Source organism: Selaginella moellendorffii, unplaced genomic scaffold (assembly GCF_000143415.4).
Source record: "Selaginella moellendorffii unplaced genomic scaffold, v1.0 SELMOscaffold_18, whole genome shotgun sequence".
Classification (NCBI taxonomy): Eukaryota; Viridiplantae; Streptophyta; class Lycopodiopsida; order Selaginellales; family Selaginellaceae; genus Selaginella; species Selaginella moellendorffii.
The window spans coordinates 961,386-988,750 of NW_003314279.1; the positions used below are offsets into that span (position 1 = coordinate 961,386).

General features: G+C 50.4%; 8 protein-coding genes across 11 annotated transcripts; 2 read left to right on the forward strand and 6 right to left on the reverse strand.

Annotated features, from left to right (window-relative positions):
* Positions 1-215: 215 nt before the first annotated feature.
* LOC9640471 (uncharacterized serine-rich protein C215.13) lies at positions 216-3,643 on the forward strand. The gene is made up of 2 exons (XM_002971837.2): positions 216-1,097; positions 1,189-3,643. Exon 2 carries the CDS (start codon positions 1,388-1,390, stop codon positions 3,542-3,544), a length of 2,157 nt encoding a protein of 718 aa, XP_002971883.2. The 5' UTR covers positions 216-1,097; positions 1,189-1,387; the 3' UTR covers positions 3,545-3,643.
* Positions 3,644-3,834: 191 nt separating this feature from the next.
* On the reverse strand, positions 3,835-7,159 carry LOC9640472 (CTP synthase). 3 transcript variants are annotated; one of them, XM_002972043.2, is made up of 21 exons: positions 6,977-7,159; positions 6,831-6,910; positions 6,671-6,757; positions 6,567-6,617; positions 6,389-6,506; positions 6,282-6,338; positions 6,151-6,215; positions 6,009-6,092; positions 5,895-5,945; positions 5,760-5,822; positions 5,666-5,709; positions 5,539-5,608; positions 5,418-5,480; positions 5,256-5,375; positions 5,052-5,201; positions 4,917-4,994; positions 4,781-4,866; positions 4,679-4,727; positions 4,548-4,628; positions 4,391-4,484; positions 3,835-4,335 (listed from the first exon to the last, which is right to left on the reverse strand). In XM_002972043.2, the coding sequence occupies exons 1-21, from the start codon at positions 7,092-7,094 to the stop codon at positions 4,016-4,018; spliced, it is 1,929 nt and encodes a 642-aa protein (XP_002972089.2). In that variant the 5' UTR covers positions 7,095-7,159; the 3' UTR covers positions 3,835-4,015. The 3 variants fall into 3 exon arrangements, with proteins under 3 accessions (XP_002972089.2, XP_024532868.1, XP_024532866.1); XM_024677100.1 differs by having other exon boundaries at positions 5,418-5,474; positions 5,512-5,608; XM_024677098.1 differs by having other exon boundaries at positions 5,539-5,709.
* A 3,407-nt stretch (positions 7,160-10,566) lies between these two features.
* Positions 10,567-12,701, reverse strand: LOC9650140 (protein ZINC INDUCED FACILITATOR-LIKE 1). The gene is made up of 8 exons (XM_024677101.1): positions 12,553-12,701; positions 12,476-12,496; positions 12,354-12,402; positions 12,227-12,301; positions 12,102-12,176; positions 11,895-12,052; positions 11,341-11,819; positions 10,567-11,290 (listed from the first exon to the last, which is right to left on the reverse strand). The coding sequence occupies exons 1-8, from the start codon at positions 12,618-12,620 to the stop codon at positions 10,731-10,733; spliced, it is 1,485 nt and encodes a 494-aa protein (XP_024532869.1). The 5' UTR covers positions 12,621-12,701; the 3' UTR covers positions 10,567-10,730.
* Positions 12,702-12,917: 216 nt separating this feature from the next.
* Positions 12,918-17,209, reverse strand: LOC9650141 (glycogen phosphorylase 1). Its single transcript, XM_002972045.2, has 22 exons — positions 16,452-17,209; positions 16,268-16,382; positions 16,105-16,205; positions 15,946-16,037; positions 15,755-15,890; positions 15,635-15,703; positions 15,486-15,587; positions 15,333-15,431; positions 15,175-15,285; positions 14,916-15,122; positions 14,760-14,867; positions 14,615-14,710; positions 14,510-14,566; positions 14,313-14,459; positions 14,205-14,264; positions 14,056-14,160; positions 13,841-14,002; positions 13,716-13,789; positions 13,534-13,657; positions 13,381-13,472; positions 13,195-13,318; positions 12,918-13,138 (listed from the first exon to the last, which is right to left on the reverse strand). Exons 1-22 carry the CDS (start codon positions 17,130-17,132, stop codon positions 12,989-12,991), a joined length of 3,012 nt encoding a protein of 1,003 aa, XP_002972091.2. The 5' UTR covers positions 17,133-17,209; the 3' UTR covers positions 12,918-12,988.
* On the reverse strand, positions 17,201-18,945 carry LOC9650142 (pyruvate dehydrogenase E1 component subunit alpha-1, mitochondrial). Its single transcript, XM_002972046.2, has 9 exons — positions 18,845-18,945; positions 18,575-18,754; positions 18,357-18,512; positions 18,073-18,285; positions 17,947-18,021; positions 17,812-17,892; positions 17,689-17,760; positions 17,480-17,626; positions 17,201-17,417 (listed from the first exon to the last, which is right to left on the reverse strand). Exons 1-9 carry the CDS (start codon positions 18,899-18,901, stop codon positions 17,223-17,225), a joined length of 1,176 nt encoding a protein of 391 aa, XP_002972092.2. The 5' UTR covers positions 18,902-18,945; the 3' UTR covers positions 17,201-17,222.
* Positions 18,946-19,020: 75 nt separating this feature from the next.
* Positions 19,021-20,730, reverse strand: LOC9650143 (urease accessory protein F). 2 transcript variants are annotated; one of them, XM_024677067.1, is made up of 4 exons: positions 20,701-20,730; positions 20,556-20,653; positions 19,868-20,503; positions 19,021-19,805 (listed from the first exon to the last, which is right to left on the reverse strand). In XM_024677067.1, exons 3-4 carry the CDS (start codon positions 19,901-19,903, stop codon positions 19,092-19,094), a joined length of 750 nt encoding a protein of 249 aa, XP_024532835.1. In that variant the 5' UTR covers positions 19,904-20,503; positions 20,556-20,653; positions 20,701-20,730; the 3' UTR covers positions 19,021-19,091. The 2 variants fall into 2 exon arrangements, with proteins under 2 accessions (XP_024532835.1, XP_002972093.2); XM_002972047.2 differs by lacking the exons at positions 20,556-20,653; positions 20,701-20,730 and having other exon boundaries at positions 19,868-19,981; positions 20,027-20,140.
* A 1,684-nt stretch (positions 20,731-22,414) lies between these two features.
* Positions 22,415-25,541, reverse strand: LOC9650144 (ABC transporter B family member 28). The gene is made up of 17 exons (XM_024677064.1): positions 25,164-25,541; positions 24,900-25,087; positions 24,816-24,839; positions 24,658-24,759; positions 24,509-24,599; positions 24,360-24,460; positions 24,249-24,299; positions 24,065-24,193; positions 23,950-24,012; positions 23,713-23,893; positions 23,507-23,655; positions 23,359-23,448; positions 23,154-23,288; positions 23,044-23,100; positions 22,935-22,991; positions 22,819-22,884; positions 22,415-22,758 (listed from the first exon to the last, which is right to left on the reverse strand). The coding sequence occupies exons 1-17, from the start codon at positions 25,519-25,521 to the stop codon at positions 22,585-22,587; spliced, it is 2,016 nt and encodes a 671-aa protein (XP_024532832.1). The 5' UTR covers positions 25,522-25,541; the 3' UTR covers positions 22,415-22,584.
* Positions 25,542-25,799: 258 nt separating this feature from the next.
* Positions 25,800-27,334, forward strand: LOC112346996 (ribosome-recycling factor-like). The gene is made up of 8 exons (XM_024677065.1): positions 25,800-26,032; positions 26,093-26,275; positions 26,508-26,623; positions 26,684-26,775; positions 26,857-26,878; positions 26,949-27,017; positions 27,069-27,137; positions 27,187-27,334. The coding sequence occupies exons 1-8, from the start codon at positions 25,825-25,827 to the stop codon at positions 27,268-27,270; spliced, it is 843 nt and encodes a 280-aa protein (XP_024532833.1). The 5' UTR covers positions 25,800-25,824; the 3' UTR covers positions 27,271-27,334.
* The last annotated feature ends 31 nt before the right edge of the window (positions 27,335-27,365 follow it).

Here is a 27,365-nt window from a genome sequence, read left to right on the forward strand (position 1 = left end):
TTTCTGGGGGAGGGGTTTCGCTGGCGCATCCACCGGTCCATCGGAAATCAAATCGAAACGATCACAGTTTCTTCAACCAATCTTTCCAAGAAAAGAACTCGCGTACGGAAAAGAGCGGGAAAAGCCGCCGGATAAACCCTAGACCTCGCGCGGGAAGAGAAAGATCTGCAGATGCCGCCTTAATGGGCGATCGTAACGTGAGGAGAGATCGCATCGCAGTGAAGGTAAGATGGTTTTAGTGTAGATTAAGAAGAGGAAGAAGAAGAAGAAGAAGAAGAGAGATCGAGAATAGAAGGGACGAATTAGATGGGTTGCGAATGAATGCGAGCGTTAGAGCGGCCCAATGGGAGGCAAGTTTTTCCGCTCCCTGGCAGGCAGGCCAAGAAGGCATACTGGCGTTCTCTCGCTGTGTTCTTCTGGTATGCGTGTTCTTGCTGCTTATAAAGGATGGGAAGGTCAAAAACTTTAGATTTATTTTTCTCCCTTGAGTTGAAGCGAGCAGCCAAGGTCAAGAAGACTCAAGAACAGCTTTTTCGCTGCTCTGCTCAGTGTGGGAAGCTTTTTTTTTTTGCGTGTGTTTTCTTTCGTGCCCGGTTTGTTTTTTTCCTCTTGGTGCCTGGAGTTTTGGTTCCCTCTTTATCCGTGCTGCTGCGCCTCTGGCTGGGCTGGCTGGCTTTAAATTTTCGTTTCTCTCTTTTTCCACCCTTGCATTTTTCCCCAGGTAGCTATGCGTAGTTAATGGCTTTAGCTACAGGTTGAAAGAATCATGGAAGCAAACTTCTTCGTTTCGTCCTCGTGAGAGAGAGAAAGCGAGAGAGAGAGAGAGAGAGAGGGACGAATCGAGACTCGAGTCGAACAAGCTGAGCTTTAGTTCTTCGGTCCCTCCGTGTCGGCTGCTGGACGAGCATTTCCCAGGAGTGGGCGGTGGAGGGGAAGGAGCGGAGTAAAGATACTGTGAAGATTCAGTGAGAAGGAAGAAGAGTAGGGAGATACCTCGTCGGGCGCTTTCCAGCGTTTTGGAGAGGGATTTCCAGCAGGATCATCCGTAGAGCTCCAGCGGACGAGATTAAACTCCGGCTCACCAGTCGCCTTGACAGGTAAAACAACTTTCTGGTTCTTTTCTCTTGCTTCGCTCTGCCTCTTTTCTTTTTTTCTCTTTCCTACTTAGAGGGTGGTGGTGGTGTGCAGCTTGTGACGCTTCACAAGGTGGGAGAGAAGAGAACGGTGGCACGAAGAAGAGGCAAAGCAGCGTTTTGCTACTAGGCGTGGTGACTTGCGTAGTTGGCAAGGCTGGCTGATAAACAAAGAGGAAAAAATTGGCACCAAAGTACAAGTGGTCGGGGGCGGGGAGGAGTTTCGCGAGTGTTTTGTGGGATATGATTGTCGAATGGCGAGGATGAAGAAGGATGTCTGCACTGGCACCAGCAGTAGCAGTAGCAATAGCAGCAGCGGCAGAAGTAGCAGCAGTTTCAGTCACAGCGGCAGAAGTATCATCAAGAACAACACGAGCAAGAGTTGCAAGGATGTCCCGCACCACCAGGGGCAGCAGCAAGGAAAAGACGGGGGGGAGGAGGAAGATCAGCGGGAGCAGCAGCCATTCTCGTTTCCCAGGCTATTCAAGATCGAGGACGAAGACGAGGGGGAGCGCGACGATCCAGTGACGAAGAAGGGAATGTACATCGACATGGATATCGCCTTGCCGTGCGCGTGGGAGAGCATGAAGCGCCAGGGGTCGTCAAAGTCCTCGTCGGTGGACTCGCAGGAGTTTGATTTCGGCAAGTGCTTGCGGGGCTTGGATCCCGCGGTTGACACTCCGGCCGACGAGCTCTTCTACAAGGGACAGCTTCTTCCACTCCATCGCAAACTCAGGGACGAGGACGAGGACGAGGAGGATGTGGATGACGAACAGGACGACGAAGAACAAGCTATGGTGAGAGAGGAGGACGCAAAGGCGGATTCTTTCTCGTTCAAGGCCCAAGGTGGTCTTTTGAAAGACTTGGGATGCTTGAGCCCGGACAGGTTCCCGACGCGCGAGGAGGCCACCGCTTGCGGCCTGATCGATTCCAGAAGCTCCAGCTTCCGCTCCAGCAGCAGCTACTGGGATTCCGGGGACAAGGACAGCGGCGACAGCAGTAGCAGCTGCCGTGACTCCAACGGGAGTTCTCAAGACTCTTGCTTCGAAGCTCCGGCACAAGGTACGAGTTCTACTGCCGCTGCTGCTTCTTCTACTTGTATTAGCGGCGCTCCAGTCGTCCATCCAAAGAACGAGGAAGAGAAGAAGAAGCAGAGCAAGTTCTCGTCCTCGTCTCCCTTGAGTTGGAAGAGGAGTGCGTTCAAATGGAAGGTTCTGCTGGGAGGCGCCTCCTCGCCCTCCTCCTCCAAGAGGGCCTCCCTGTCCGCCTCCTCGTCCTGCTCTTCCACCTCGTCGGCCTCGTCCGCATCGAGAGGTGTCCACTTGAGCGACCGGAGGAGGAATCACTCCTTCACTTACGGCTCCTCGGCACCAACGTCGTCGTCAAACTCGGGCCCGTTGCTCGGCTCGTTCTTCACGGGCAGTGACAGACCGAGGCAGCAGCAGCAGCAGCAGCAGCAGTACAGGCACTCGGTGTTGTCCTCCTCGGCTGGGAAGAACTTGCAGCAACTGAGTTCCTCCTCGTCTCACCACAGCAGCTTTAGAGACGTGAGCAGCAGCAGCAGTAGCGGTGGTGGCAATGCCGCATCGTCGAGCAAAGCCACCGAAGTCCTCCAAAAGTACTTGAAGTTCATCAAGGAGAAGGTCTCGTCCGCCAACAACACCATCCCAGCGGGCGGCTCGATCTCCACGCCGCCGTACTACCTCTACCCGTACTCGTCGTCGTCATCGTCGCAGAGGAAGCACGAGTGTGGAGCTTTCCTGCCAGCGTCGTCGTCGTCCTCGAGGGCAGGAACTCCGAGGCCGGGTGGTGGCGGTGGTGGCGGAGGTGGTGGCGGCGGAGGCGGCGCTCACCAGCGCTCTTTCGAAGAGTGGCGGGCCGCCATGACGTACTACGAGCAGCAGCGCGAGCAGCACGACAAGGAGCTCATTACGTGCCCGTCGTTCCTCCCGGGGAGCCTCCGGGTGTCGTCCTTCTCGTCCCGGAGATCTAGCACGCATGCCAGCTGCGTCACCTCGTCGCGCTCCTCGCCAAACCACAGCGGCGTGCTCAAGCAGCAGTGCGTCGTGGATGGCGGTGGCGCTAGCGCTGCCAGTGGAAACGGTGGAAACGGTGGAAATGGTGGCAGCGCCAGCAGCAGCAGCAGCAGCAGCACCGCCAGTGCCGGCAGCAGTGGCAGCAGCAGCATGAGCGACTTGCAGAGCGCTATCCAGGGCGCCATTGCTCACTGCAAAAAGTCTCAAACGTCCAGTACGCTGCTCCACCACCATCTTCGTCAATCACACCACCACCAGAGCCAGCACCAATCCGGTCCTCTCTTGCTCGTGGAGCCAACCAGATCATCGCCACCCTCGTCTCAGACCCCAGCAGGAGCGATCGAGCAGCAAATCTTTCTCAAGCAAAACAACTGACTACACGAAAAAAAGAAAGAAATCTAGAGATTTGTAGGTACGTACATATGAATGGGATTGAATGAATATATTAAAGAGTCTGGCTATGGATCTTTTGTATATGGAGAAAAGCTGTGATTGTCTGAAGCTATATAGAAATAAAAAGCCCACCTTGGGAGACACTCAGATCGTTTGCTTTCTTTCGCTGGGTCCACTCCTCTCGCAGCACCAGACCACTTTGCTCATCACCTTCACCGTCATCGCCATCTTTCTAGCTGGCCGATGGATCGAAAGCTCTTCTGGCGAGGATCTGACACAAAGAAGATGCACTAGAACAACCTCAGCACTTGTTATTTACACAGCAGCGCTCCAATTTGTCTCTCTCACTCAATCGTCTCTTGCTCTCTCTCTCTTTCTTTTCACTCCCTCGCTGGTACAAAATTGATGTACTAACCTCCCCGGTGTTTTTCCTCCGTGTTGTTTGTTTGCTTCCTAGTCCTCCATGAAGATATCTCCCGCCCCACCACGTCCCTTTCGCAGGTCCTCGCGAATTTCCTCCTCTCTCTCCTTTAACTCCTTTACCATTGCCTGGATTTGCAGCAGTTCCCGCTCCAGCCTCTTAAACTTGGACGGGTCAGCTTGCTGCTGCTGCTGCTGCTTCTTTGTTGCAACGCCGTTGACGTGAATCTCAGCGGTGCCGTTTGCGACGCAGTCGAAAGAATGCCCGTTGTCCATCGTCGTCACCATCGTCCCTGCGTTTTTCCCGCTGGCCAGATAGCTATCCAGTTGCTTGGACGCGGCCAGTATCAGCCCTGGCAATATTCGAGGCGCATTGACAAGGTGGATGGAAACGTAACGCCAACTTACCCAGGAAAACGGGGGATGGCTTCCCCGGTCGCGACTTAAACTCGGGATGAAACTGCACACCCACAAAGTACTTGTGTTCTGGCAGCTCGACAATCTGGAAAGCGGTGGGGTGTGAGTTATGAACAAACTGGAGAGCAGGACTGACTCACTGACTCACCTCCATGCGCCTGCCAGTCTCGTCTTTGCCGACGAACGTGAGGCCGGCTTCCTCGAGCCTGTCAACAAGCTCCGGGTTTACCTGTACAGATTGGAAGCAATGGTACAAAGAGACAGATGGTTAAAGCTTACCTCGTAACGATGTCGATGTCGCTCATCCACAAAAGACTCGTTACCGTACCTGGACAAAGAAAGTTTAGCATGCTGTTACGAACGAGTAAACAATTGGCTTACAGCTTAGATGTAAGACAGTTTGGCGTCTGAAAGAATGTCCTCCTCACACCCAGCCTCATCGTTCCACCTTTGTGAGTCCTAGATATCTACAGGAAGTATTTAAATCGCATGCTAATGAGAGAAATAATATATATACCTCAGGCATGTACAGAACACATGGATGCGGTGTTGCAGGATCAAACTCAGTGCTATTCGCGCCGTCGAGGCCAAGGACCTAGTGGACCAGTGAAAAAACAACAATTAGAAGATTAAAAAATTACTTGTAACTTACTGAGCGTGCAAACTCAATCACTGCAATTTGCATGCCGAGGCAAACTCCAAGGTAAGGAACATTGTTTTCTCGAGCATATTTTGCAGCCAAAACCTTCCCTTGTGTTCCTCGATCTCCAAATCCTCCAGGAACCAGAATACCATCAACACTCTAAGAAAACACTATCAAGACCAAAAAATACTCAAGACAAACAACGACACAAACTTTTAACGCGGCCCATGCGGCATCATGTAAGTCTCTGGGCGAACCATCCTCCAAGTCCGTTGACGCAACCCACTCAATCACTAATTTTCTCCCACAGGCAAGCGACGCATGTGTAAGAGCCTGCAATGCTTTGATGAGATTAGATAGATGATCAACAAATACCTTTAGAACAGAAAGATAGGAGTCAGATAATCCAGTGTACTTGCCAACCATACCAATCTTGACCTACAAAAATCACATCTTTTAGCTTACAAGCTAGCATCTGGCGACAAAGATAGTTAACAGGTATCGATAGGGCGTCTGATCGCTCGGCTCTCTGTGTCCACTCAGACAGCTCAGGCTGCGGTGCAGAACTGGGATAAAGTAAAGACAAATTAGCCACGAATGATCTAACAATCACACGTCCAAACCTCAGGTTCAGCTTTTTCAAAATAGCTAGATGAACATTTTGATCCTACAACAGAACGTAGTTAGCATTCCTGAAATGAAGAAAGCAATCCTTACTCTTAGTAGTAAAGGCACATGCCAGATATTTGACACGTCGTGGATACTGAGTATATGTCCGGCCTGAAAGAAACAAAGAAAGGGAGAAAAAGTTTTTAGAAAGCTGGACAAGACAGTGAACATAAAAAGACGCACCGGAACGTGGCAAAATTGCGAAAGCTTTTCCCTTGTGCACTGCTCCAGTGGCTACAGAGAAACTTTTAAACCGTTTGAATAAAGCTGACCCATGCTAAGGCTGAAGTTTGTTACCTTCGCGCTTCTACACCCAAGTAAATCGGGCGTCAGTCCTAAAGCTCGAAGAGCCTGGACGCTATGCTGTGTCGGTTTGGTTTTCTGAAAGCGATCAAAATATTTTTCTTCAGCGATAGCTTTCAGAAGACAACATCGTTACCTGTTCTCCAACAACACCGAGGACAGGGATAAGACTGACGTGAACGAGGCAGAAATTCTCCTGTCCTGTTGAAACAGCAAAACGTAGAAACTGCGTAAAAAGCAATCCCGTCTTGCAGAAAGCCGACTTACCAACACGAAATTGGAACTGCCTTAACGCCTCAACAAATGGCGACGACTCGATGTCACCTGTACACGCGAGTCACAACACGAGAAATCATGAGAAAGGCCGAACTCACCAATTGTTCCCCCTAGCTCGATCACGCACACGTCCGCTGCACCTTCTTTCCCATCGACAGGCACAACCGCGACACGTTCGATCCACTCTTGGATCTCGACAGTTATATGCGGGACAACCTTGCAAAACAATCCATTGGCCACTTGAAAAGGAATGCAAACTTACAAAGTCACGCTCACCTGAACGGTCTTCCCAAGGTAATCGCCCCTCCTTTCGGCATCGATGACGGACTGCCAGACGCAGCCAAGTTTCGTGAAAAACCAAAAGCAATAGACTTTGATACCTGGTAGATTTTTCCAGTGGTGATGTTGTTGTTCTTCGTCAGAGTCACGTCCAAGAAGCGCTCGTAGTTCCCGAGGTCCAAATCCACCTGCATGTCACGAGGATTACATGGAAGGAGAGACCGAAATCTCATAGTGTGAAAGCAAGGACAACAAACGAACCTCTCCTCCATCGTCCAAAACGAAAACTTCCCCATGCTCGAACGGAGACATCGTCCCGGCATCGGTATTGAGATAAGGGTCTAGAAAGCATCGATGAGAAAGCCGCAATGAGATGAAACAACGATCCAAGAAGCGAGAATACGCACCGATTTTGATGGAAGTCACGCGCAGGCCGCAGGATTGGAGGACAACGCCAATGCTGCTGGCAGTGACGCCCTTGCCCAGGCCGCTGACAACACCGCCGGTGACGATCACGTATTTCATCCTCGCAGCCGCCCTCCAAAAACCCTGCTTTTCGGCTATAGAACCCTAAATCAAAGAATGCGGTCCCTCCTCCCGGCAAAACCCCCTCTTTCAAACAAATATCTCTCTCTTTCAATCCTTTTTCTTTATTTTTTTTCTGTTTTTATTTCTTTCCAAGCTTGCCTCTTCGAGAACATCGATTCCGAATCGTCTCTTGTTTTTTCTGTCCCGTGCGATCGTTTTGTTTTAGGTGTGTTGACTGGCGACGACTTATTCTAACCTCGTCAGATAGTATAATGAAAAGAGATTAGTATTAGGCTTTTAAGCCAGCCTTTGTTCATAGGCCTTGCGACGTTCTTGTCTTGGGCCCTTCGCTCCAAAATGGACCTCCTCCTTAGATTTTCTCTCCGTCTCAGCGCGCTCCAGCTGCTCTAGAATCCATGCCTCTCTTCTTCTTTTTTTCTCTCGGCGAGTTCGGCCGTCTCTGCCTCGATCATCGCTTCAAATGCTGCTCTAGAGACGAATTAAAGAACCTTCCTTCGAAAATAGTGTGACGATGGATCTCTCTCTGATCGCCTTCGTACAGTCTCCCGCATTGATCTCTCCTGATCCTGATCAGCACAAAATAAGTTTGATCGGTATTCTTTTCTCGTTTCCACCTTGCTCTTGTCCCTGCTCTTGCCAGGCAGGCTACGCTCGTCCTCAGAGACAGCTGCGAACTAAAAATCAAGATCACGCTTCCGGAAAAAAGCTATAGACCTTGATACCTGGTAGATGTTCGTCACGTCTAAGAAGCGCTCGTCCGGATGTCCAAATCCACCTGCACATCACGAGGAGGATAGAAACGAAAACAAAAATTTATTGGTGTAGAGAAACAAACGTAAATACATTTATATAGAAAACCACACAACACAAACATGTATAGAAACCATAGTAGTAAGGTGGACGCGGCTTATTTCTCGTTGCGCATGGATGGATTGTTTGCTAGATAGCGCAGTAGAGTTGACGATCCACTAGATAGCGCGGGAGCGGTAGACCTGCTGGGGCACGATCTCGAACTTTCGCGCTTGATCCTGACCATTCTGCCGGAGCACGTAGCAATGGCAAGTGCCTCCGGTACAAGCATCCTGCCATCCCGCATGTTGCATCATGAGCTTAATAATAGCGCCAATGTGGAAGCTCCAGCGGCTTGTAGAAGAGGCGATCAAGGTTGACGCGCTCATTCATCTCCCTCTGTGAGATGCAGTAGGCTGGAACAGCTCCACTTCCCATGGCACAGACATTCCTCTTCTCGATTTTGATGTCGTCTCCCAGTCCCACAATCGTCAGGATTTCCTCGCTGCTGATGATGACTCCACCGTGCTGTGCAAGGTATTGTCGACGAGCACGGCGTGGCTCGTCGGCGGAGTTGGAGGCCGCAAGCATCTTCTCCACCACCCTAACCTTGGCGACGTGGCCTCCAAAGACGGCCCAGAGCGTCCCGTTCGCGATCGGGATCGCCTTCGCCCTTTTGTCGTCGATCACTGGCGGGAGAAGATCTTCCCAGGACCTCACTCCAAGGAACTGCAGAAACCCGGCGATGCTTTCGATCTGGTTGAGCTCGGCCACAGCGGCAAGACCGGCTGCGAGACGCTGGAGCAGCGTGAAGGGAAGAAGGCCTTTCGAATTCGAGACCACGGTGGCGAACCATTTCTGGCCAAGGATGACGCTGGGATCGCTTCCAAGATAAACACCCCACAAGGGAGGCGAGCGAGTGGCGCGGCCATCGACAAACAGCATCGGTCCTCCGAGGAACCGGCGAGCCAAGATCGTGGTGCCCGTCGTCCGCAAAGCAACTCCTCCTCCAGCGCTCACCTCGCTCACGAATCCGCTGGCGCTGCCGTTGCCGTCGGCCGCGATCCCCCGATCACATCCTCCCTGCGCTGCGAGGAGAGGCGAAAGAGGGAAATCGAGGACGTGAGGAACGAACATGCGAGGCGCTGCGCAGCGCCGGTGCCGGATCGCTGTGGGGAAGGAGAGAACCGCCATGGAGAGATGAAAAGAAGGAAGATTTCTCGCGCTGGAGAGCAAGAGAGAAGACGAAAACCCTAGCTAGAGCTCGCTGGAGCGCAAGACGCAAAGATGTGGCCTAGGATTCATGAACCTGGAACTTCAAACGTGAGAATATTCGCTCATTCCTACGCCCGTTCTGTACCAACGACTATTTCGTACATATCCTGGATAGTTAGTTATGCCTTTTCTGACAAAATATTCTAAGAATATGTGTACCTAATTTAGGTCTATTAAACCTAATTTGACCATGACCGGGAATATACAAGACTTTGACGGTAGTCAACGTAGGCGATGGCTCACTTGAGCAGCCCCGGCGCCTTCGCTTCAGTGGATTCAATCCACAAGGATCTTGACACCTGCAGGGCGGCCATCCTGCGCCTCCGCCGCGTCAAGGGATTTGGAAAGTATAGGTTGGCGGACGACGAGCGCCTGCAGGCTTGGTTTCCCGCAACACAATCGCATCTGGAGCTTCAGGCCGATGCGGGCAGCCGCCTCGGCGTCTCCCGTCCCGTCTCCTACATCGGCGGCTTCCTGCTCCTGGAGATGGAGCGCGAGAACGAGATACGCCTGGCGCTGAAACCCATGGACAGTCAAGGATCCGGAAAGCTGGTCTCGTTGCTGCCACCACTTCACGCACCTCCCAGGCTCCAGCACGCGGCCACCAGTGCTGCTTACAGAATGCATGTCGATGCCACGTTCCCGTTCTGGCGTATCTCGGCCATGGAGAGGATCGATGCATTGTTCAGCATCAGCAGCAGTCTTCCATGGGTGGCAACCATCGACGGCCTCGCCGAGACGTGGGCTGTCCACGAGGGGATCCAGGCGGATATGGTTCCCAGGCACGTCCCCGGCTACGCAGGCCTGAGCCTGGATTCGTGCGCCTACTTCTCGAGGCGAACCGGCGACGACGAGGTCAGCCTCTTCATCTACGACATGATCAATTGTCCGAGATGGTCAGTGCTCACGGTTCCGGCTCCCGAACGCCACATGGAACAGGCCCAGCAGACAACATCGCACAAGTTCTTCTCGTACAAGGGGCGCCTGCTCTTGGCATGCGTTTCGTGCAGCTGCTTCTGGGCGTCGCCTTTGCTGGAGGTGTGGGAGTTCTGCCCCGTGAAGAGGCACTGGTACAGGAGGAGCACGCCGTTTGCGATGGCTGGATGCAAGGCCGCCCGTCGCCACCGGGGTCTTGCTAAAACCAGGAGCAGTCGAGTGAAGAGCTCGAGCGATGTCTTCCTTGAAAGGCATCCCGATGGTATCGAGTCGTATGGCATCGAGTCGTGGAGAGCCGTGCATGGCCGGAACGCCGCGGTCTTCAAGCTGGATGGCAACTTCCTCATTGCGTTTCCTCACAGGACTAGCGCGCGGCCCATACAGGACGCGAATTCTCGCGAGAGGGTGAGGGTGGACCGGGACTTTGTGGATCCGGACTCTTATATAAGACATGACAAAGCGGCTTTTCTTCCAGTGGCATACAACTTGGACACGGACGAATGGATCAAGATGGCTGGCTATGACAGTGATTTTGTCTATGAGCTCGTCTGTTAATCAAAGAAAATTCTCACTCTTCCTTGATACTACGTAATATGTCGCTTTGATCGATCGTCAAAGAGCCGGGAGATTGAGAGACGGTGGCAGCAGCATCGCGATGGAGAACGTAAACAGCGCGATGATGGAGATGGCCAGCCACGCCAGGAACTGGTGGAGTGGGAACGTCTGCCTCACAGCATACGACCAGATTGTGCCGCCAAAGGCCGGGCCGACGGCGCGGAAGAAGCTGCACAGGCTGTGGCTCAGCCCCATCACTGCTCCCATGTTCCCGGAGCTCGCCGAGTTGCTGATAAGGACCAAGACTCCGGTGAAAGTCGTGCACGCGATGGCGCTGCGAGCGGCCATTGCGACGGTGAGGAGCGTCCACTGCGCTGGCCGGGCGTGGGAGAGGAGCGATGCCGCCGGGAAGACGAGCCAGAGAGGGACCGAGGTGATCAGTCCCAGCAGGAAGCAGTTGAGAGGCCCGAGCTTCTGGGAGACGAGCGGATAGAGGAGGAGAGTGTAGAGGAAGAGGACGACTCCTCCCTCCCCGAGGATCAGTCCCAGGGAGGAGGAGCTCAGTCCCAGTCCTCCCACTCGCTCCGAGGCGGCTCCAAAGATCGGGAAGAGCTCATCTGGATAGAGAAGAACCTTGAGATAGAACAACTCGAGAAAGTTGACGAACCTGTTGTGATGAATATCAGCCCTGTTAGCGAGTAGCAGAAGGACGTCAAGAGCACGTTCCGGTCTCTTAGCAGTGGCACAGTTCTGTTTTTGTCGTCGCTGGTTCCGTCCGGGATCACGACGAACTTTGTGCTCTCCTCTTCGTCGCCGGATTCAGTCACCTTGATGCTCGGATCCGTGCCCATTTCGAGAACACACTGGTGGCAGTCTTCCTTGGGCTTTGAACCGTTCACCTGGACGTAAGGTACTCGGTTGGGCCTCGTCTCTCGCAAACTCAGGGAGGCAAAAACCGCAGCTGTCGAGAAGATAGCCGCAGCAACACAAGGGAGAAGGAAGGGGTAGCTTGTAAGGATACGAGGACAGCTCCGGATTCCATATTGTGAGCAAGGCTGAGCTAGGAGCCCGGATAAAACTGGGCCAGCGACCGAGCCAATTCCCCATGCCAAGTTCAATATGCCAAACCCCTTGGCTTTGTTCGACCTGTTGAGACGGAGCTGCGTGAGGACGCTGACTGTGACAACCAAAACTTTACTTACGTTACAACACGATGCTTACCCATCACAGATTTCTCCAAGAACCGATTTTGTAATGGTCATTGTACCGTTGAGGAGACCGCCAACAAATCTTACAATACAGGCAGACGTGTATCGCTGGCATAAACCCAGCAACAGTGCGGAAACTGCAGAGACAATGTTTCCAAACGCAAGCCATGGCTGGAAAACAAAATCGTCAGTACATGAAAACTTTCCAGTTGAAGCCAACCTTTCTCCCTGTAGAATCCGACACGGTACCCCACAATATGGAGGTGCAAAACTGTGCCAGTGGGAAAAGAGAGGCCTAAAAAGAAATGAGACATCAGACATATCTTTACATGAGGCAGCAGCTACCAGGATCCCAGCATATTGCCCGGCTGTGTGAGAGGAGCGACTACCGACGTGATAGTGCTCGACCATGAAAACCAGCTGCATAGAGCTCAAAGTAAGCACCGGAACCGTGTTTCAGTAAAAGCCTTACCATCGGGAACAACATGGTCGTCTGGAAAGCCTGACTTGCATGAATAATCCTAAAACCAAGAACAAGCACGAAAAGCAAGCTTCAGGAGCAGAACAGAACAGAAGATTTTCAGATGAAATTACCAGATCATGAAAAGCTCCCATCTGGAAGGAGACGGTTTAGCATCATGAACATCTTGACTAGAATCAAGAGGACAAACCTGGGAAGGGGTGTAGCCAGCTTGAAGCTAGACTTTTCGTTCGAGTGCTCAAGCTCCAAGTCCCCCATCGATCAAGCCTCAATGAAGCTGCTAGAAGAAGCAGGCGCCACCTCCAAAGCGGACGATCATCACTGGCAAACAGAAGGACGCCAGATGCGATGCATGCATGCAACCGGAGGCGGATGCTCTGGAGCAACCAAGCCAGCGCCAACCGCTTTGGGGAAGAAGACTGTTACTCTGTTTTGCAGTTTACCATCTGCATTCACATGCGTAAAAAAGGAGACGTCGCATCGGTTAGGTCAATACCTTTGCGGTCACTCACGGGACGCCGCCATGCATTTCCCACGCCTCAACAGGAAGACGTCAGCACACATACGTGAAAGTCTATTTACCGGGAGTTTTTTTTAAAGCGGGACACAGGCAACTCGCTCTTCTTCTAGGAGTGCCGCAGCGGTTCTACGTTCCATATTTCCTCTGCATACTCGCGGATGGTTCTGTCAGTGCTGAACTGTCCACAACCGGCGGTGCTTAGAATGCTCATCTCGGCCCACCGCTTCTTGTCGACAAATGCTTTGTCAACAGCAGCCTGCGCAGAAGCACCGAGTGTTTAAGGCACGAGAGTTGTCAAACAGAAGAGCGTACCTGAGCTTCCAAGTAAGATGGAAAATCATGGCCTAGCAAGTAATAGTCGTCCCCAGCTCCGTCAATGGTGTCACATAACGGTTGGAAGTACTCTGCATTGCCAAATACTCCTTTGCGAATCATGCTGAGCAGCAGCAAAATATCATGCTTAATTCGAATATAGAGAAAAGAAATAAGATACTGTACCCGACCACACGGCGAAACTCCAATACAGGTTGAAAATCTTTTTGCTCGGTTCGCAGCTCTGGGATATCCTCTGCGCTGGGACCAAAGAGGAACTAGCCAGAGTGCAAAGTTAAGAGCCATGCAAAATGATAAAACATTTTTAGAGTGACAAACCATATTTTCGCTTCCTAATTCTTCTTGAATTTCAACATTGGAGCCATCCTTGGTCCCTACAATGAGACAGCCGTTCATCGCAAACTTCATGTTTCCTGTGCCACATGCCTCACTCCCAGCAGTGCTGCCAGCCAAAGAAAATTGAACTGTCCGAGGCATTTCTCTAGAAAAAAAAAGCTTACCTGAGGTGCTGGGATATATCACTTGCAGGTATTACAAGTTCTGCCATTGAGACATTATAGTCTGGAATGAAAATCTGCGTGTGCCAAAAGTGATGATCGATCGAACTTTTGGATTTCATACTTACTAGCTTCAATAGGTCTCCCACATCGGGGTCATTATTTAGCTTGTCGCCAACAGCATGGATCAATTTTATTATCCTTTTCGCATTTTCATAGCCAGGGGGCGCTTTTCCTCCAAGTATGCAAACGCGAGGCACAACCTTTTTTCTGTCTTCTGCTGTCATATTCTACAGCATAAAAGAGTAAGAATGTGCAAAATGGTGAACTAAAAACAATGCACCTTAATGCAATCGTAGCGATGGATGATGCCGATAACATTCAAAAATTGCCTCTTGTACTCGTGAATGCGTTTGATTTGAACGTCAAACATTGCATCGACATTCACCTGCAGCCGAGATGAGAGTCAATGGAAAGTAAAGTATCACCCACCTTTGCACCGCTGATTATTTGTATATAGGCTGCTAGCCTTGACTTATTTGATCTTCTCACCTACAAACCATGAGATAAGCCTTTACGAGAGGAGCTACCAAAAGATACCTTCATCCACTGCTCTTGAAGATTATAATCATTAGCGTGGAGACGAAGGCCCAAGAGCAAGTCCAGCTCTTTAAGCCAAGCTTCTGTTCCTAGCCACTTAGTGATCAACTGACTTAGATCCGGATTGCTGCATGCCATCCATCTCCTCTGTTTTACAGTAAACGTCAACGGCAGGGCAAAACCAATGCGGAATTTACCTGGGTAACACCATTTGTTTTGCACTGAAATTTGTGTGGCCACATATCATGAAAGTCCTGATAACACTCCTCGTCATAGATAATTCGGAGATCCAAGGAATGTACCTTAAATAGTGACGATTTAATGAACTCGAAGTGGCTTTTTGACACTCCGTTCACGGTATGACAGCTTACAAGCGCCAAATTTGCCATACGCACATTCTGCAAGTGGAACACTTGATCAAAGTTTGTTGAAGACAGCGACGCTTACTTTCTTCTCGCCTTCCTCAATAATAGATAATCTAGACAGACGAACAAGATCATCGCCAAATTTTTTCTTCATTTCCTCCATAAAATAGAAATTGATGCGATAGATTATCTGCAACACGCACAATGAGAAAACTCAACAAAGATTCCAAAGAAAGACCTGCAAATGGCGTGGCAGAAGGTTCTCTAAAAGCTCTAAAGGCCACTTTTCCAATGCTTCGGGGAGGATTGCGTGATTTGTAAAAGAGAAAACTTTAGTGGTTATTTCCCATGACTTCACCCAATCTAGCTTCTCCTCATCCAAAAGTATCCTCATCAGTTCTGCCACGCCAATGATTGGATGTGTATCATTTAGCTGAAAGGCAACCTGACATTTGTACAATTTGTAAGTTAATCGTTCATTTTACCAAGATACTAACCTTTTGAGGAAAAGCCGCAAAATCGGAATGAAAATCTTTATATCTTCGTACTACATCTTGTAAAGAAGCTGATACCAGGAAAACTTGCTGTTTCAACCGGAGCTCTTTGCCCTGTAGCATGCGTTGAGTTTACGAAAGAAAAGCATAAAAAATACAACCTGATATGTCCTATCGTCTGGGTAAAGAATACTGCTGATCGTCTCAGCTCGCTGCTTACTAAGCACTGCATTCACATAGTCGCCAGTACTAAAAGAGTCCTGAAACGGCAAGAAATTAAAGATTAAAATGATAAAGTTAATATAGCCACCTACTAGTTCAAGTTCGCCACTTGGTTTTGCAGCCCAGAGCCGCAGATTTATGGTATTTTTTGTACCATAACCGGGGATTGGATTGTCGTAGGCAACAGCTTCAACCTGTTAATCTAGTTAGTCTCATCGGAGAGAAATCAATATCTGTTTACCGTTTCCCCAGGTGTCCAAATATATGTTTTCTTATTGTTCTCTTGTATTTCGTCCACATGACCATAGAACTGCCGGAATTCGTCAGATTAGAGCCTCCGCTAAGCAGCACTTCGACTAACCTTTACAGGATATGTTGTATGAACTCGCTGAATTTCCCATGGATTGCCAAAATTTAACCAGTAATCGGGATGCTCGAGTTGGAACCCATCCTGTATAGTCTGCCTAAACATACCATATTCATATCTTAAACCGTAACTGCCAGAAAAAACAGTACGCTGTTTCGCAGTTCTTGAAACTAATACGTGCTTACCCCCAAGCAGGATAGTCTAGAGTCGCAAGCGAGTCTAAAAAACAAGCAGCAAGCCGGCCGAGTCCACCATTTCCAAGAGCAGCATCTCTCTCCTGCAAAAGAAGAACAAAAGACAGAGAAAACCTGAGAAACTCTGTAAAACACACACACACTATATACCTGCTCGACCAAAATTTCTAAATCGAACCCGAGCTGTTTCAAAGCATCCGCATACTGTCCCTTGACCCCGATGTTGACGATACTGTTTAGCAACGAACGACCTGATTGCATGCAAAGGTTGAGTCATAACGCTCAAGAAGGCGACCTTGAAGAGAATGCTCACCCATGAGGAACTCCATTGAAAGATAATATATCCTTTTGGGGTCCTTTTCTCTCATAAGTGAATGCGTATCGTTCCATCTCTCGATCAGCCGGTCCCGCACGCTATAGGCAGTGGCCTACACATGGAGACACGCGTCAGTCACAAGGATAGGCACGAAAAATCGACAAAAACCAATATCACTTACCTGGTATGCTTCGAAGTCATCAAACCGGAATCGTGATCTCGCCAGAGTATACTCGGAGTGATCCACGATGTTTTTCTGGATGCTAAACGTGTCGTTCTTCAAGTACTGATCCATGAGCTTGTACATTCGCTCCACCTTGTGCCTAAACCCCGGATCCGAGCTAGGAGCGCCTGGAACGTACGACCTGACGATGAAATCCATGAGCGATGTTGCAAGGTTGCTCTTCTCCGCGGCATCCAGCTTCTTGTCCCTGGCATTCTTTACCAAAATCTTGAGCAACTGCACAGAAACCCCGTCGTCCATGGCATTCTCTTCCAGCTGGACCGTCGCCTCGGCAACCTTGAATCCCAGATTCTTCACAAGGGCCACTGCTCCTTGCAACACATCCAATCCCTTGTTCTTGACGCGAGCGGCGAGGAGGTAATCGCTCTCCCAGAAAACCGCCACTTCTCCGGCGGCATCCGACGCGATCGTCCCTACCTTGGAATCCAGAGCGGCAAATCTCCCACTGCCGCTCGCCGCAATCTGCGTCACCGATCGCTGCGCCGAGATATTTCCATGCCGGAGCGGTGGATTCTGCCATATCCGTGGATGATCCGGCGAGGCAATGCCAGCGCGCTTGCTCCCACAGCCGTGATGCCGCCATGGAAGAATCGCGGCGACGCTCGCCACCACCGCCATAGCCAGAGAGCTCCCTTTGCCACACTACCTAGACTACTCGACACACATGACACTGAGAAGCCACAAACTCCCCTAGCAAATATATGCCGCTCATGGCAATTGTACACGAACCATGTTTCTATCACAGCCATACGTTTTGAGGCCCGAGTCATTCTTATAGATGTTCATGAAGAGCTCCTCCTCGCCGGGATTTGGATCATCCTTGGCCTTGGCTGCGGCATCGTCAACTTCTTGCTTGATTTCCTTGTCCACTGCCTTGAATTCCTCCTCTCTCATCACATTCTCCTGTGAAAGACGAACAAACAAAGAGTGAGTGGAGATTTTCAGTGCTTGCGGGCTCAACTTACTTTGATCATAAGTTTCTTGATGCGCTCGATCGGGTCGCGCTCCTGACGAACTCCCTGTATCTCGTTTCGTGTCCTGTAAGTGCTGCCGGGATCCGACATGCTGTGGCCGTGGTATCTGTACGTGTCCGCCTCCAAAACAATGGGACCCTGGAGAGGAAGCACTAAAAGATCTCGAAGAAGAACCAAGAAGAAAAAAAAGAAAGCTCTACCTTTCCAGACAGGCAGTGCTCTTTGGCGAATCTCGTAGCTTCTTTTACAGCAAAAGCATCCATCCCGTCAACCTGCGATTCCAGTTCAGTGTTCAAGAACACAGAATCAAAGCTCCTCGGTACCTTTATCCCAGGAATGTAAGAAACACGGTCATAGAAGGTAGTCTTTTTCGAAGCTCGCCACTCGGCTGTTCCCATTCCATACTGCAAACCGGGGGAAAAGAAGAAACGCTAATGAAAAGTACGAGCTTCACTTACGTGATTGTTCTCGACGAGAAAGATAAGCGGCAAATCCCAGAGCCCGGCCATGTTCTTCGCTTCAAACAATTGTCCCTAAGCACACACTACGCTTTGAGACCAAGCAAAGAGGCAATGCTCACAAACCTGATTACCTGCACCATCACCGTAGATGGCCATCGCAACGTTGTTCTTCTTCTCGTACTTGTTTGCAAATGCCAAACCGGCACCGAGCGGTCCCGTGGTTCCCACAATCCCCCATCCTCCATAGAAATTATTGGAAGGCTTGTAGAGATGCATAGACCCTCCTTTCCCTCGAGCACACCCGGTGGATCTTCCCATGAGCTCGGCAAAACATTCCTGGAAGAAAAAAAAAAGAAATTTTCAGCTCCTTTCGTTGAAACCATCCTAAAACTGAGAAACTCACTTACGTGCACAGTTCCTCCTCGTCCGAGAAATGTAGCGTGATCTCTGTAAGCCGTGATCACGGTGTCCTCGTACGTCAAAGCTGCCTCCATCCCTATAGTGACCGCTTCTTGGCCATCGTAGAGATGGCAAAATCCCCGGACGAGCTGGGACTTGAAGAGCTGGCGCCGAAAAATCGATCAATCTTCTTCCCCTAGAGATACCGAAAAGAAAATCCCTATACCTTGTCCGCAGTGATCTCCATTCGCCGGATCCGAAACATATCCCGGTACATCTTGACCAGCTCCTCTCTGCTCGTGACGGACTCCCGCGCGGGGCCTTCCTGGAGGAGATGGAGCTGGAATGGCACCGGAATTTCGACATTGATCGCGTCTGGCGCTTGAGCGGCGGCTGCCTGGCGGGGCTGCGATGCAAAGAGGCGCCGGGCGAGCGATCCGACAGTGGATCTCGTCATGGATCACGGATAGAAGGGAAATGCGACACTGGACAATACCTTGTCACACCACGCCCGCAAAATCCATCGCCAGAAGCCCCTGACACGGGACTGCATAGCATGCTTGCCACGTAGTAGCCCCAAAGCCCTAGGAAAGTGTCTTGGAGGATATTCTCAGAGTTACAGGCTAAAGGTTATACATTTTTTAGGGTTCTAGCAGGAGAATATTCTTAGTATAAAGTTAAACGGCCTTTAATTTGGTGTAATGTCAAATGTTTTAGGGTTCAAGCATTTCTTCACTCGAGGATCACGAGCAGAACAAGCGACTAAAGAGGTGATCGTGACAAGCCTGTGCGGTGTCCAAGAGAGGCGAGACCTGGCAAGCGTCCTCCACACCCCTGTCCGCGCATTTCCTCACCACGGCCTCGCCAAATCCTCGCAAGCTCTGCTGCATCGCCGCGGCTTGCAGCGGCCCGACCAGATTCAACCGGGTTGCCGCCGATAGCACGTCCCTCAGCGTCAGGTAGAGGTAAGCTCGCTGGCAAGTGAGCGCGTCCAGCTTGAGCAGCCCACACACGATCCCAAACACGCCGGCGTGGTGGCCGGAAGCTCGCCCCGCTCGGACCACCCCTCGCAGCTCTCCCAGCTCCGCAAGATCGGGGTACACTGTAGCCGCGGTCCTCAACAGCGCGGATCCCTGGCTCGACGACGCTCGTCTCGCGACGTGGTTGCTCAGCGTCGCGTTGAGCAGCCGGTCCAGCTCGATCCATCCGGCCACGTCCGGTAGCTTGAAGCTCGCTGAGACGAACGGCAGCAGCAGCGATCCCGAGTTCTCGAGCGTTGACTTGATGAAAGTGTCGAGGGACTTGGAGTCGCTAACGAGTCCCGCCTGGACTGCTGCCTCGAGACCGTAAGAATGCGCGAAGCCGCCGGTTGGAAAGAACGAGTCGACCAATTGCCATACTACCCAGTCGGACCCCTGTGACTTCTTCGCTGGGAGATCCATACGAAAAGCTAGACCCTGCAAGAGTAGCGCCCTAGCTAAGTTAGCAGCAGCATGAATGAAATTGAAAAAACTCTCACCGTGCACTGCGTCACCGAGGGTCTTGACAGCTTCATCGATTCGCTCACACCATGAGAGCCTACGACTCAAATGTGTATAAAAAAGAATTAGAACATATCAAAACTTGCAAGTCCCTGTGCACGTAATCAGTAAGATCTGGAACCGAAAAAATCAACAACCTTGGCCGTTGGTTGTATGACCCGTTGGGGCCGCTCGCCTTTGCTTGCTGCCTGCTGCTGCTGCTGCTGCTGCTTCGCCAAGCTTTTCCTTGGAGACGCTTTGAGCTTTACTAGCTGTCTCAGGATTTGATGTCTTTTAGTAATTACCACCTTGGAGGAATTACCTGAAGCTGATGCCGGGGAGAGCTTGCCCACAAACTGCCTGGTTAGACGGGAGGCCGATACTTGCAGGTTGGGTTTGCTAGCCTTCTCAATTAGTCTCTTCGCCTTGTTCACCTTACTAGTGACGTTGCTATGGTTCTTGGCATCGGCGTTTCTCTTTTGCCTCTTTGCCTTGCGGTTCTCGTCCCTCTTTCTTTGCGCTTCACTTTCCTCGAGAATAACGTCTATGAGTTTCCTCATTTTGTGGTTGGGTGATGGGCCGGTTTCACCATTGTCTGCATTGTTTTCAAGGTCAGGCCCGGGACTTGCTGCTTCCTGCCACCGGTTATGCAGATTGTTATAACGAATCTACTACGCACGCATTCACCTTTTCCATTTGATCTTTCCGCAGGATCCACCTGTTCCCTTGCCACAGTAACGAAGGCCTTACATCGCAGGACTTCACACTGTCCAGGGCACCTTCACCTGTAACATTGACAAATTTACGTTTGACCAGGAACTCCGAGACTTACTTGAATAGAAGACGATCAATTCGTCGTCGCCAGCCCAAACAACAAGCCCTTCTCTCCAACTGGGCATAGTAGCGCGTTAGTTTGTCTGCATCGGGAAATAGAATTTCATACTCACGCATGCCCATCTCGAACATCTATGCGGTCCCCAGCAGTCCAAACTTTAGGTGCCTCGTCATGAGTCTCATTCAGATCGAAAGTAGGATATGGACACCGGAGTCTCGGATGTTCAAAAGATGTCGAGCGGCTAGGCTCAATGTGTAGCCATTCCGTAACATGATTCTTACCTGCAACGTTTTTCACTCAGTTACAAGGTAACAAAATATTGAGCTAAACTTACTATCATCTACAAGCTCGTGGTACGCAACGAGTACCATTCCGTCTTTAACAGTTATAATCTTAGCAGTCAGCCATCCTTCAGGATGACCTGACTTGACCTGAAAGTGGAATGTGAGATTGTAGAAGAAAGGAAGACCGACGAAAAAACAAACCTCTACATTCACCCCTTCGGTCAGCATAGATGAATCCACCTGAGTAGCTAGTTGATTCTGCCGGTTCATTGTCCGAAATTCCGAACTGCCGATTGCGAGAGCAATCTGGGCTTGTGAAACGGCCTTCAAAACCACACACGAAATTTCTTCGTAGTCCAACGGGTTAGAGTCCGGTTGCTGCTGGTATCTGTCCCCTGCTGGATGACCAGTTGCAGCCTGGGATGCGGCTTCATAGGCCAGAGCCGCGGCCGCAGCAGCTGCCTTGGCAGCCGACACTGCTGCTTCGAAGGCAACAGTGACAGAAGCCAGTAGACCCTGACCGTCATCCTGCTTTTGAAAGAGCGGACGAAGTGTCTTTCTGTGTTCTAAAATCGATGTCACCATGGACTGCGCATTCTCGAGTTCCTGTCTGACTTGACCAATATCCAGTTCCTCTGCATCGTCGTCTTGGTGAGAATCAGACAGCCTCGACTTTTTCCTTTTCCTTGCACCTTGTAAACCATCTTCTTCCTCAGTCTGGAATGCTGCCGGGTGCAATGCCGTAAGTGAGGATCGCGTGGCTGTCGGCATGCTCTCCACAAGCCGGGGCGTGGTGCTTTGAGCATTGCCTTCCGCATCAGGATCTGTGGCAGCATCACCATCTTGAGCCGCAGTTTCCTCCCGAGCTTTTATCGAGGCAGTATGCCAAACCTTCTCCCATATATGTCGTCCCTCGTTCCACGAATCTTGTTCCAATCCTGTGATAGTGAAGTCAAACTCAAACACCTAACAAAAAGAATCTGCAACATACCCGTTGATGTATCTGAAAAAGCTCCGACCATCAATGGTTCCTCTGGAACAGTTCCTTGCCTGGAGAGAACATTCTTAGCTACTCTCTCGCAAAGAAAAAATAAAACTTTCTCAAACTTACAAGAGGCGACCGAACACCAAAATCTGCGCCCGTAGCTGGACTTGTTGGAGCTCATTCATCACAGATTCACTCGAGACCGCCATTGCGTGGGCAAAGAACTCAAACGTCGACAAGGCGCTTGTCAAAGATTCTCTGAGTCACATACCCGAATTTCTCACTCCATTCGCCCGTAATTCGACCTCTCGGCGCCTCCATCCATCGTCTTCCGGGGAAATCTTTGCCCGCAGCACCAGCCGGCGCCCGCCGACGCTCCCGCGCGGCGGCAATCACCCTGCATTCCCTAGAAACCCTAGCGCGAAGAGCCAAACCCCTGGAGTGACAGTGAAAGAAGAAAAAAGTGAAATTATAAACGTTTGCTGCCAGCCGTTGGATTCACAACAGCCGGGCCGTTCAATCTGGCGCATTGGATATCACTGTCGGACGGCGGACATTTGAAACAGAAAAACGTTAGCGAGGGAAAAAAAATAGTCCGTCCTCTCCTCGGCTTTATTCGAAGATTAATCTTTGGCTTTGTACGAGATTGGCGTACATTCCTCCACTTCTGGCCTGGAGCTCTGCGTGTTTGCCGAGCTCAACTATGGAGCCATTGGAGCACACGGCGATTTGATCGGCCGCTTGGACTGTGCTGAGCCTGTGAGCGATCACAAGAGTAGTTCTTCCCTGTGTCATAGATCAAGAAAAAAACACCTTGAGAAGCGATAAAAGCATAGCTTTTGTTACCTTCATCAATCGGTTTAGAGCATCCTGAACCAGCTTTTCACTGACGCTGTCTAAAGCACTCGTAGCCTGCAAGAAAGGAGAAAAGGGGGTCATGCTTGATGATCACTTAAGCTAACCTCGTCGAGAATCAAAAGGGGAGAGTTTTTAAGCAAGGCTCTTGCAATCGCTATCCGCTGTGTGAGGTATCACCTCGAAGAGTTTAATAAAAATACCGCGAGGAGTTACCTGTCTCTGACCACCGCTTAATAGGCTTCCCCGTTCACCAACAAGAGTTTCATAGCCCTGCGAATGTAAACTGTGATAACGAGAGAGTAGAGAGACTTGATCACTTTTACCTGTGGCAGCTTTACGATGAATTCGTGTGCGTTCGCAGCTTTTGCTGCTGCAACAATCTGCTCCTCTGGTACATCGTCGTTTGGCAAGCCATAAGCAACGTTCTCAGCTACAGAAACCGCAAACAAAACAGGCTCCTGAAAAAGCAACGAAGAATCCCAGCGTCAGTTTCCTGTCACGCAAATATAAAGACAAAATGGCACCAACCTGATTCACGATCGATACGGCGCTCGCCCACTCCGTTTTGTCGAACAAGCGAACATCTTTTTGAGCGAGCGTTATTCTCCCTTTACTTGGCTGTCAGAAGATGGATGCGAACAATCAGATGCACGCAAGAACATCATTGAGTACTGGCCTCATAAAACCGAGCAAGTAGCTGCACAATGGTGCTTTTCCCCGCACCACTGGATCCCACAAGAGCTGTTACTGTCCCCTGCTTCAATCGTAAAGATATTCCTCTCAAGACTGCGACGTCAGGTCGCATTGGGTATGAAAAGTGAACATCTGCATCACCAATTCTTTCAGCTTATACTAAAAGAAAAGCTCATGAGAGAAAGGTACCTTCCAAGACGACATCTCCAGACCAGGCAAGCTTACAAACACCTTCTGAAGGCCTCTTTAAATCCCCCAAGCCCCTAGCAAGTAAGTCGTCGGCGCCTGATTTCGAAACGACCGAGTTGACGTGATCAACGGAAGCTAGCATGTTTCTCATGTCCGCAAGAGTATTCACGAGACCTTGAACCTGACAGTACAAAGCAGTCGCTATATGCTCAAAGAAGGTTGATCAAGGGAACTTACAGCAAAAGTTAACGTGAACGTGTACCCAATGAATGACACCATCTTCCCGACAGCGAGGTCGCCCTGAGACAACAGCTGACTTCAATGAAAATAATATTCTCATCAGTCAGCTCACTGATTGAACTTTCATTCCACCAAGAATGTAGAGCGTCATTAGTGAAATGTAGATGGCAATGCGTGTCCACGACTCGTTCGCAGATTTAAGCCACCCCAGCCTGTTTCCACTTTCTTTATACGCCAGCACCTAAAAGAACCAGGATAAGCATCCATTGCACGAGATGAGAAAATCTAGATCTTGCCTGCCTTTCGAACAAGGACATTTGTCTCCGTTCGCCTCCAAAAGATCTCACCTACATCCTGTAATCAGCCTTCTAGGAGAAAAAAAAAAATCATTGGGTCCTAGCACTTACAGTTCGTATAGCAGAAAATGTTTCATTCCCGGTATTCATTATACGGCTTTGGGCTTCGCCATGCGCCTTAAAAACAGGTAAAGTAGTCCGCTTGTAGACAGCTGAGATAAACGCATTAACACACACTCAGGAACAATCCACTTACGTACCCACAGATACTGATATCGAAAGCATGAGCAGTCCGAGAATCGGTGCTAGCTCTCGAGAAAGAAAGAACAATATCACAAGTGTTCCTAGCGTCTGCATCCAGAAGAAATGCATGACAAGTTTTACAAACACAAATGTAAGACATGCTTGCCTCTGACAGCGCTCGAAAGCCACGATCCCTGGAAATGTTTTCGTTGATTATGTCCTTGATCGAACCAAGGTCCGTGGAAAGTAAAGAGGTAAGCTCTCCAACCTACTGCAAACGTAGAATTTACGTCTAGAACACATCTCAAAGCTTCCGTAGAATACCTTATGCCGATCATAGAACTCAATCTGATTAAGGAACCATCAATCACCACGAGGAAAAGTAAGAAAAAACTAGCTTTTCATTACCCGTTGCACGAGAAGCCGTCGAAAGAGCTGCGAGCGAAGTTTTGCCATGACGTTCTCCCAGGCAGCGATCATATTAGTCACGAATACCACGGTTAAAACGGGCTCGAGCACGTAGACGAGAGCCAGCATTCGCAAAACTTTCCAGAGAGGTTGCGATCGCCTCCCAATGAGTGTCTCAAAAAACGCTCCTAGAGAAGAAAACTATGTGAGCCTTAGCTAGAACAAAGAAGAAAACGAGCTCTTCCACCAAAACAAAGAACTTACCAGAGAAGATGGGCATGGTGAGAGTACACGACGAGCATCCTAGCAGCGCGACGAACGAGACGAATAGCCGGAGCCTCTCCTTCCACAAGAGCCCAGCGACGAGATTCGCAGTAATCACCGGCTGCCCGCCCGCTGGAACCACGTCCAAATCCTCATCGCTGCCGCGGATGAATCTCGCGGCGACCGCATCCTTCCGCGAAATCGAGCAGGAAATCCTTGACCGGGAGTGAGCCGCCGAGCAAAGGATTCGTGGAGCACACGAAATCCAGGGGGAGGAAGGAGAAATTCTACTGCTAGATCGTCGAGGCAGCGATGCTGCCAGCAAAGGAGCCCCAGCCGCGAGGGAGGAGTAAGCCATAGCTATCTAAAACCCTAAGATCGTGGATGAATGCGGCCCTCCAAGAGCTTCATCGCGATCCCCACCTTCTTCCGCCGCTCGGCCTTTTCGAGCACCTTCCTCCAGCTCCGGAATTCCGGCTCGTAGCCCAGCATCATCTTCTTGAGCATCACTCCCATCTCGCGGTGGAAGAACATCGCGAGCGCGGGGTACTTCTGCGCGTCCTCGCCCGCCTTCCACACCCGCTTGAGCACGCGCAGGGGCAGCAGCAATCGAATCGCCATGATTCCGCGAAGAACCCTAGACTAGCAGGGTTTAGGGTTTATGGCGATGGCGGCAATGCGGCGAGCGCTGTTGCGGGGGATCATCCGGAGGCGCTGCTGCGGCGCTCTTCAATCCGTGCAATGTGGCGCTTCCGGCGATCGATTCTTTAGCCGCCCGGCGTTTGGCGGCACCGATTCGCCATTGATTCGTGATCAGCCTGGCAGCTACTCCTTGTTCTTCGCGAGGGGATTCGCGAAGAAGTCGGCAAGTAGGTGTGTTGTGATTTGCTTGTCTGTATCAAACCTTGTGGGATGCTCTCCTTGTCCAGAGGCGAAGAAGGCCGCTCGAGCACAGGAAGAAGAAGAGGACGAGGAAGAGGAGGAAGAGGAGGAGGAGGAAATTGATTTGGACGTGGAGGAACCAAAGAGAGGTGCCAAAGAACACATGGACGCCGCCATGGACGCTCTCGCCACGGAGCTCGGTAAGCTTCGAACTGGGAGAGCCACTCCAGGTAAGTTTTTGTTCTTCTTCTTTCTTTGTGTTTGTGTGTGTGTGTGTGTGTGTGTGTGTGTGTTGCTTTCTAGTCTCTAGCGTTTCCATCTCTGAGATGATACAACTTACTTGCAATCCTTTTTGTTCTAGAGTTTCACTTGTCACTCCTTTAATTCCACTTACGTGCACGCTTTAGTTATTTTTTTTCTTCCCTCGGAGTTTTAGCCTTGTCTAACTCGAATTTTCCACAGGAATGCTGGATCATGTGGAGGTGGAAATCGATGAGAAACCTGTCGCGTTGAGTCACGTTGCTGCTGTTTCCGTCGTCAACTCCCAGACGTTGTCTGTCATGCCATTCGACACTTCTGTAAGTTTTGTGGTCCTGCGACTTTACGTGTCAAGTCCTCTGAGTGCTGCCTGGCTTTAGACCGTGAAAAAGGTGGAGGCTGCCATTCGCTTGTCACCTTTGGGGCTGAATCCGATTGCAGCCGAGCAAATCATTTCGGTTCCAATTCCAAAGTAAGCCGTCGGTCTCCTGAGCTTCGCTTGCACAAATTAACGCAAATTTGTTTTACTTCCTTCTTTTCGGGGGTGATCCAGGCTCACAAAGGAACTGTCAGATGTAAGTTTCTCTATTTACGTTTTTTTATTTGTTTGGTCTCACGTAAGAGTATCTTTGCTTCTTTGTCTAGAGTATGTGCAAGTTGGCTTCCAAGGCAGGGGAGGATACTAAGAAAAGCATCAGGAGAGGAAGGCAGACGGTATGTCATTGTCACGCCGTTTTGTTTGTCTCTAACCCGCTCCCTCTCTAGGCGATGGATCAATTGAAGAAGATGTCATCAAGCTTGTCCAAAGACGAATTGAAACGTCATGAAAAGGAGGTTGATTTGTTTCTTCGCTTTTGTCCCTTTCCTCACATTTGCCGGCCAGGTCGACGAGCTGACGAAGCAGTTTGTGAAAGCCGTAGACGATGTGTGCAAGAAGAAAGAAGCGGAAATCTCCAAAGGAGTGTAGTGGATGTTCCATCTTTTCTGTGTACAATGACTTGCTCTTCCAAAGGTAGAATTTTTCCAGTGCTTTTCGTGTTTCACTTATGGTTTTCATTTTCC